This window comes from Ursus americanus, chromosome 34, assembly GCF_024610735.1.
Source record: "Ursus americanus isolate L20-20 chromosome 34, mUrsAme1.1.p, whole genome shotgun sequence".
Taxonomy (NCBI): domain Eukaryota; kingdom Metazoa; phylum Chordata; class Mammalia; order Carnivora; family Ursidae; genus Ursus; species Ursus americanus.
Window position 1 is genome coordinate 29697741 of NC_142160.1, and position 8480 is coordinate 29706220.

The 8480-nt window shown below is 39.4% G+C and overlaps 1 protein-coding gene across 1 annotated transcript; it reads right to left on the minus strand.

Annotated features, from left to right (window-relative positions):
* Positions 1 to 688: 688 nt before the first annotated feature.
* LOC123803913 (olfactory receptor 4F15-like) lies at positions 689 to 7686 on the minus strand. The gene is made up of 3 exons (XM_045815755.2): positions 7596 to 7686; positions 5223 to 6137; positions 689 to 813 (listed from the first exon to the last, which is right to left on the minus strand). The coding sequence occupies exons 1-3, from the start codon at positions 7684 to 7686 to the stop codon at positions 689 to 691; spliced, it is 1131 nt and encodes a 376-aa protein (XP_045671711.2).
* Between the last annotated feature and the right edge of the window lie 794 nt (positions 7687 to 8480).

Here is an 8480-nt window from a genome sequence, read left to right on the forward strand (position 1 = left end):
TCTATCAAGTGTATTTTAAATTTCATTAATTCATTTATTGTGCTCTTCATCTCTGATTGGTTCTTTTTTACTGTGTGTGTGTGTGTGTGTGTGTGTGTGTGTGTGTGTGTGTGTGTGCAAAAAGGTAGTTTTATTTGGACCTGTGGGCAGAAAGAGCTGCACCAGGGTTGTGAGGAGCAATTGATTATATACTGTGGGGTTGAAGGAGGTAAGGGAAAAGGGAGGTTTTCAAAAGAACTTTCATATGCTAAAGAGGACCTACAGATACTAGAGGCCTTGCCATTGTCAAGTTAAGGTTGTTTTTCCCTCTAGCAAGGCATTAACATTAAAGATAATTGGGAGCTTCCTGGAAGAATATCACACATATCCCAATAGGAGTGGGGGTGGGGGAGGTTGCAGGGTGTCAGCTTAGGCTCTGTCCCAGCTAGCCTTCAGCTCCCTCATCCTTTCCCCCTGAACAATTTTGACCCTTAAATCTTTAAAGTTCTTGAAGGCAGAAGGTCTCATCTTTTGTAACTTCTTCCTGCTGAATACGGGCATAGAGATGTCCCTGCCTATAGGTCTATATGGTCCCTTGGAGATCATGAAGAGGAGTTACGAAAGGGGGGGCAGTTTTCATATATGAACCTCCTTGAGTAGAAAGGATCATCTGTCAGCTGGAAGTTATGGCAGTGAAGGAGTCTTAGCACTAGGCAGGGAGATACCAGAAATGACAATAAAATAGGGGTAATATTATAATGAGAAAGAAGTCTGAATAAAAGAACTTTGATAGTTGACCTTTGATAATTTTCCTCCAGTCCAGGAGTTTAAAGCAAAGAGAGATCATTTAAAGTGCTAATTAAGGTAGTCATGTCAGTTAAAAACCTGGAAATACTTTTGTGGTAATCTGGAATGTATACACAGCATTCTGTTCTTAGGATACATTTTCTATTGCGTTCTTAAGGGTCTCACCAATGTCCTCCACTCTCTTCTCAAGTCCAGTATCTTTATGATCATGACCTTAAATTCTCTATCAGGCATGTTAATTATATCTATTTCACTTAGGTCTCCTGCTGTAGCTTTGTCCTATTCTTTCATTTGTGACTTTTTCCTTTGACTCCGTATTTTGCCTAATACTCTGTGTCTGTTTCTATGTGTTAGGAAAGTCAGCTACATCTCTTGCTCTTGAAAGTAGTAGGTTTGACCTGCATTTTTTTAAAAGATTTTATTTATTTATTTGACAGAGAGAGAGAGAGACAGCCAGTGAGAGAGGGAACACAGCAGGGGGAGTGGGAGAGGAAGAAGCAGGCTCCCGGTGGAGCAGGGCGCCCGATGTTGGCTCAATCCCAGGACCCTGCGATCATGCCCTGAGCTGAAGGCAGACGCTTAATGACTGAGCTACCCAGGCGTCCCTGACCTGCATTTTTAACTAGATGGTGCTGGCCCCCCTCACAGTGGACACACAGCTGGTGAAGAGACTGGCTGGCAGTGGAGGGGTGGGGGTTCAGCGCTGCTGTTCTTCCTCCATAGGAAATGCATAGTGGCTGTGGGGATTGGGCTAGCCAGGCTGTTTTGCAAAGCATAATCAGGCTGGGGATGCCCTTTTAACAAGGTGTGGGCATTCTCTGCAGGACCTGGGGAGGTGCAGTGTTGGGAAGGTTTGTGCATGTCTTCTGGGGGAGGGGATCTGCAGCACCCATACTGTGGCAGGCCTGGCTTGAGGGGTAAGGCATAGTGTAAGCAAGTTAGGTAGGGATGCTGGAGCAGTGCTGGTTCCTGCCCATGGTTGTGTGTTTATGATGAGGGGTGGGGAAGAGAAACGGCACCTGCTATCTCCTTTATTCCTAGAGATGTTCCTCAGAGAATTCTGAGATTAGTAACTAACTCTTCCTCCCATAAGCTCCAGGCACCTTTCAAACTGTTGCTTCCAAGCTTTATCTCTGTGGGCTGCTGGCTGTGCTCTCTCTTTGAGGTCAGGGGCTCAGCTTCCTATTGCCCTCTGGGCTCTCTCAGAGCTAAGCCTGCTGATTTTTTTTTAATTTTGTATTTAAATTCAATTTAATTAACATATACTGCATTATTAATTTCAAAGGTAGAGTTCAGTAATTCATCAGTTATATACAGCACACAGTGCTCATTACTTCAAGTGCCCTCCTTAATGCCCATCACCCAGTTACCCCATCCCCCCACCTTTCTTCCAGCAACCCTGTTTGTTCCCTATAGTTAAAGAGTCACTTATGGTTTGCTTCCCTTTCTGTTTTCCCCTTGTTTTACTTTTCCTTTCCTTCCCCTATGATCCTCTGTTTTGTTTCTTAAATTCTACTTATGAGTGAAATCATACGGTAATTGTCTTTCCCTGACTGACTTATTTCATTTAGCATAAACGCTCTAGTTCTGTCCATGTTGTTGAGCCTGCTGATTTTTAAAGTTCCAGGCTTGCGGCGCCTGGGTGGCTCAGTTGTTAAGTGTCTGCCTTGGGCTCAGGGCATGATCCCAGAGTCCTGGGATCGAGCCCCACATCAGACTCCTCCACTGGGAGCCTGCTTCTCCCTCTCCCACTCCCCCTGCCTGTGTTCCCTCTCTCTCTGGCTGTCTCTCTCTCTGTCAAACAAATAAATAAAATCTTAAAAAAAATACTAAAGTTCCAGGCTTTAAGTTCCACTGGTGGTAAGCAGTCACGAAATTCAGCCCCTCTGATTTTCAAAGCCATGTGCTGTTGGGATTGCTCTTCTTTTTGCAGCCTCCCTGGTGTACCAGTGTGTTTCTTGCCCCTCTCCACACCCATGGCTCCTTCCGTCTTGTGGTCAAACTTGTAGGGTTTAGGTTCCTACTGACTCTTCATCCTTTCTAATCTCTTCAATATAGCCTCTGTCTACCTTCATTTGTGGAGTATATTCAGCTAGTCTTTGGGTCCTTTTCTGGGTTATTTGCCCTTATGTAAGTGTTATCTAGTTATATCCCTGGGACAAGGTAAGTTTAGGGTCCTCCCCTCTACCATCTTCCCAGAAGTTATTAGCAAAATTTTTCAGAAGTATTTTGCTTTCTTCTGGCAAATGCAGCTATAGACATTCAATATTCTATCTCAGGGTTCTATCAACTGTCCAGTTTTCTATTCCATGGGACATTGTATAGATCCACTACAGTGATGGTATAATGCTGGTGGACCTGGTGAGAAAGAAGTGGCAAAATTCTTGATGCTTTTGTAAGTCACATGTACGCCAGAGAGTGGGAAGTATATTTCCCCCAAATACATGGACTTGCACCTTTGGGATAAATTCTAGGAGGCTAATGGTCTAGGGTAGATGCAGTGGTGTTTGAATTTACTGAGACACGTATAGATACTATGTGGAGAATTTGTTAGCTCCTATAGGTGAATCTCAGCGTAGATATTTATGATTTAAAACAATGTTCTTTTAAAACATTCATTTAAAACAATGGTCTTCCATCCTCTGCAGCTTTCTTATAATAAGAAAACATTACTGTAACACTAATTTGAAAAGATATATGCACCTCTATGTTTATTACAACATTAGTTATAATAACCAACATATGGAAGCAACCCATGTCCATCAATAGATGAATGGATAAAGATGTGGCATGTGTGTACACACACACACACACACACACACACACACACACACACACACACAAAATGGAATATTACTCAGCCATAAAAAGGAATGAGATGTTGCCATTTGCAACAATCTGGATGGGCCTAGAGGGTATGGTGCTGAATGAAGTCAGACAAAGAAAAACATGATTTCATTCATATGCGGAATTTAAGAAATAAAACAAATGAACAAAGAAAAGAGAGAAACAGAGAAATGAACAAACAAACAAAAACCAGACACTTAAATACAGATAACAAACTCCTGGTTGCCAGAGGGGAGATGGATGGGTGTGTGGGTGAAATAAGTAAAGGGGAATAAGATAGTTACAAAGTAAATAAGTGACAGAGATGAAAAGTACAGCATCTAGAATATAGTTAATAAGATGGTAATAACATTTCTTGGTGATAGATGGTAGGCCACACTTATAGTGGTGAGCACTGAGTAATGCATAGAGATTTTGAATCATGTTGAATACACCTGAAACTAATATAACACTATATGTTAATTATACTTCAATAAAGGAATTTAAAAACAAAAAAGGAAGGAAGAAAGGAAGCAGAAGGAAGGAAGGAAAAAGAAAAGAAGAAAGAAACAAGAAAAGAAACAAACAAAAGAAAAAACATTTCTGGCTAGTTGCTAGAACTTAGTAGAGACCAAATACTTGAAGTTAGCACATAACACGAGGTCTGTAAGTATGAACTGAGTGAAAATCCATAATGACTTTTAAAATAGTGATTCTCAACCCAGGATTATCTTCTCCAGCGACTGCTTTAAAAATCTATTGCAGGATGAAGTGATGTGAAGTAGAAACTAAGTGAAAAGTGGAATATACCTTGGCATTTATTGTTTCCAAACAAGGAAATAGTTCTTTACTCCCAACACCTGAAAGTCTACCTGACAGCTTCCTTTAATGTACAGTATTCTGTGTGGGAAAGTCTAGACATACTAAGGAGTTAATGCACTCTATGAAAATGAAAAAAACAAAAACAAAAAACCTCCAGCTTCCTTTACCTTCAATTAGGACAATTCTAAGCCACAATTTATAGAGTCCTCCAGTGGGCCATGACAGGCTTGAATTTCATTTATCAACATAAGCGTCCTTCACGTCTTAGTCTCAATTTCTATGTCCTTAATGATGTTTCCAAAACTCAGCTTTCAAATAAACTACTGACAATCAGTTTTTGTCTTTGGATCTTCTTCTGAGGGAGTACAACTTGGGTAACAAGATAGAGTTACTAGTCCTATATATATTTGATAGAATGATTCCTTGCGTTCTCCAAAGCATGTTTGCAGTTCCTTTGGAAACTTACAAGAAGTGGAAGAGAAGTAATTATATCCTTTTATTATCAAAATGATAAAAATTTCAATTATAGTTATTGTTTAGTAGATAGTGATGCTGTCTGCTAAAACAACCCATATTGTAGTGGATTCACAATTTCCATGGTAGCAAAGGTAATGAGTAGATGCTCTACAGAAGTAGATATCTATTCAATGAGGTAGATGTTATCCAGATCTGGATGTGTTAAGTATCAGAAACCTAAGGGAAAATATTCAGTAGGCTGATGGATATATAGTTTTAGAGCTCCAAAGCCAGATTCAATCAGCAGAATTTGATATAATGTCCCCATTTGTTCAATCTTTTTATGGCTATGTCTTTGTTCCATAATGTATAGATGGCAGGATTCAAGACAGGGGTAATAGCAAAGTCAACAATGAACAGATATTTATCAATTGATGATGTAGGGAAAGGCCAGACATAGAGAAACATGCATGGAGTGAAAAAAAGAACCACCACAGTGATGTGAGCTGACAGAGTGACAAATGCTTTGGATAAGTCTCCAGAAGAACATTTCCAGACCGTGACCAAAATAAAGATGTAGGAAAGGATTAGCAGGAAGAAGGTGCCCATGCTCTTGCAGCCGCTGTTGGCAGCAATAATAAACTCAAACTTGTCTCCCTCTGTGCACGCAAGTTTTATGATCCTGGGAAAGTCACAGTAAAAGCTGTCTACTTCATTAGGACCACAAAAGGGCAAGTTTATAATGAAAGCAAACTGAGACATAGCATGGATCACCCCAGTTACCCAGCCAGCGATTACTAATGAAACACAGATTTTAGGGTTCATGATATTCAGGTAGTGGAGGGGCTTACAGATTGCTGTGTACCTGTCAAATGCCATGGCAATGAGTAACACCATCTCCACTCCTCCCATGATGTGGCTGAAGCATATCTGTGTCATGCAGCTTTGGAAAGAAATGAGCTTGTATTCATTTAAAAGGTCCCTGATCATCTTTGGGACTGTGGTAGAGGTAACCCCCATGTCAATGAGTGACAGGTTGGCTAGCAGGAAGTACATAGGAGAATGTAGGTGAGACTCAAAAAGTACCAAAAAGAAAATGAAGAGATTTCCCAGGGTGATCCCTAAATAGATCCAGGAAAATATCAACATGAGAAAAACTTTAGTTTCCCAAGAACTAGAGAGTCCCAGAAACACAAACTCAGAAACCACAGAATCATTTAGTCCACCTATTGACTTGGTTGGAAGAGCTGATTTTCAAATCACCTGAGGATAGAAAATGAAGAAGGGTGAGAATCAATGGTACAAATGTAGGTTTTCTGGGGCACCTGGGTGGCTCAGTCAGTTAAGTGTCCAACTCTCGATTTCGGCTTGGGTTGTGATGTCAGCATTGTAAGATCAAGCGCTACATCGAACTCCATGCTCAGCATGGAGCCTATTTGAGATTTTCTCCCTCTCCCTCTCTCACTGCCCCTCTCCCTTCCCTCTCTCTAAAAAACAAAATGAAAACAAAACCAAACCACAAAAAAATCCCAAAAAAACAAAACAAAACTAAGAACCAGATATCAAACGCAGGTTTCCTATTTATGCTGCTACTTTGTTGTAAGGTTCATAGTCTAGAGTTAGAAATCATTTAATTGGAAAAGAGAAAACACAAAATAAAATTACTATAATGATCAGAGGAGTGATTATATAAAAATAGAAAAAAATTTTGAGTAGTTTAGGTGGAGATCAATTGGGGATATTTCCCTTCTTATTCCATTATTAGGCATTTTTTTTTTCCTTTTACTGATTTCAAAACATTTCCCTTGATCACTTAACTAGATATTCTTACAACTGAATAATCTCTAACATTTCTGTCACTTTCACATTAATGCTCACATACTAACTTGCATATTCTTGTCAGCTGGATATTTTATTTCACTGATCAAACAGACATCATGAGGCTGAAACTGTTTAATAAATTTCACCTTGCTTCACCCCATCTGTGGGCTTTTTTTGGGTACAATTTATCATGCATGTCAGGTATTCAGATTGAAATTATTCATAATGCTTTGTTCAAGACACATTGTCATGATACATGCATAGATCTCTATATCAAATAAAATATTTGATATGAGAGAATAAATACCTGTTAGTAAGGAAATATTTACTAAGCAAAGATAATATTAATAGATAACATTTATTCCTCCTTGCAAGCACTGTACTAAGCATATTATCTCATTTTACCTTTATAGAATTCCATAAGATAGTAATCATTTTATTAGATTCATTTTATCAGTGGAGAAACTGAGTTACACAGAGATCAATCGTCAGAGCCACAGTTTTCATCTGCAGGTGCAGGATACCAGAATTCCTGATCTCAATCATGGCACTACAGTCTTCAAGGAGAGCGCCTTCAAGTATATCCTGGGTCTTACCCAAGACCCATCGATTAGTTTTCTTCCTCTTTAAATTTTCCTTGACCTATAACAAGAACGGCATTAGTATTATGACCTATTATTAGCATAATGAGCTTTCTTTTGGATAAATCAAATCTCTATCTTGTGTCATTTTCCAATTTTTTCTCTAACTCTCATTGGCAAGCTGGTCCACACTTTTTGTTCATTCATAAGCTAAAAATGGTTTCCACAGATTTCTTGTTTGTTAGAAAGAAGCTTTGGATTCCGAATACCTCATGTAATAATCACTTTTCAGTCATTACTTACCTTGATCTTTCTGCGGGATTTGATGCTGTTTATCATGCCCTTGTTTTTGTAACTCCTTCTGCCTCTGGCTTTCTGTCTTCTTTAAAGCCATTCCCCTTCCCACTCCTGAAATTCTGTTAGTTCAAGTAGTGAGCTGAAATCACTTCAATTAGGAGAGAGTGGCCCTATCCCACCTTGAAAGTATGTTATATGATTTTTCTAAACCAGTTACTATATTTTTCTTGGCCCTGGATTGATGTAAGATGGGTCACAGGGCCCAGAACTGTTCAGTGAGTTGTAAATCAATGTCCTCTGTAGAGGGTTTTCTTTCCCAAATAAAAGGACATATCTTCATGTGCAGATGGATTATCCTGGTCCATTTTCCCCGCATTTGATGCTAATGTTATGCCTAAAGGTGAAGCAACCATAAAATTCTAAAACTCATACACTAAAAGTAATAGTGAAAAGTTCAAAAGGATCTGGGACCCAAGATGCATGTAGTCACTTACCCAAAGCCACAAATGATCTCTCTCCTTCTGCTTTTTAGTACCTACACGTTCCCTTCTCTATCTGTAGATTTATCACTGGACTCCAGAGCAGTATATTTAAAGTTGTATGTGATTCACACAAATTCAAGTCTCACCTCCACCTTCAAGTAACGTGTCAAAACTGAACTCATTATATTCCACTCCAGTGTTTTAATAAATATCATTACCATTTTCCCAGATGCCCAATATAGGCATCTGTGTGGCACTCTTGTTTGTATTACCCTTTCCACCTCTAGTTGCACAAGTTTTATTGTCAAATATTTCTTAATTAATTCTCTCCTCTGCATTTCTCTTGTCATTTTATTCTGCTTCTAGCCTATTTTCCCATCTTGACAATTGAAAAGGGTACTCAATGATC

Coding starts and splice junctions, on each gene's coding strand:
- LOC123803913 (XM_045815755.2), bottom strand. CDS start 7,686: ATGGCTTTAAAGAAGACAGAAAGCCAGAGGCAGAAGGAGTTACAAAAA. Junction 6,138..7,595: donor AATCCCGCAGAAAGATCAAG/GTAAGTAATGAC, acceptor TTTGAAAATCAG/CTCTTCCAACCAAGTCAATA. Junction 814..5,222: donor CATAGCCATAAAAAGATTGA/ACAAATGGGGAC, acceptor TGATCTCTCTTT/GCTTTAAACTCCTGGACTGG.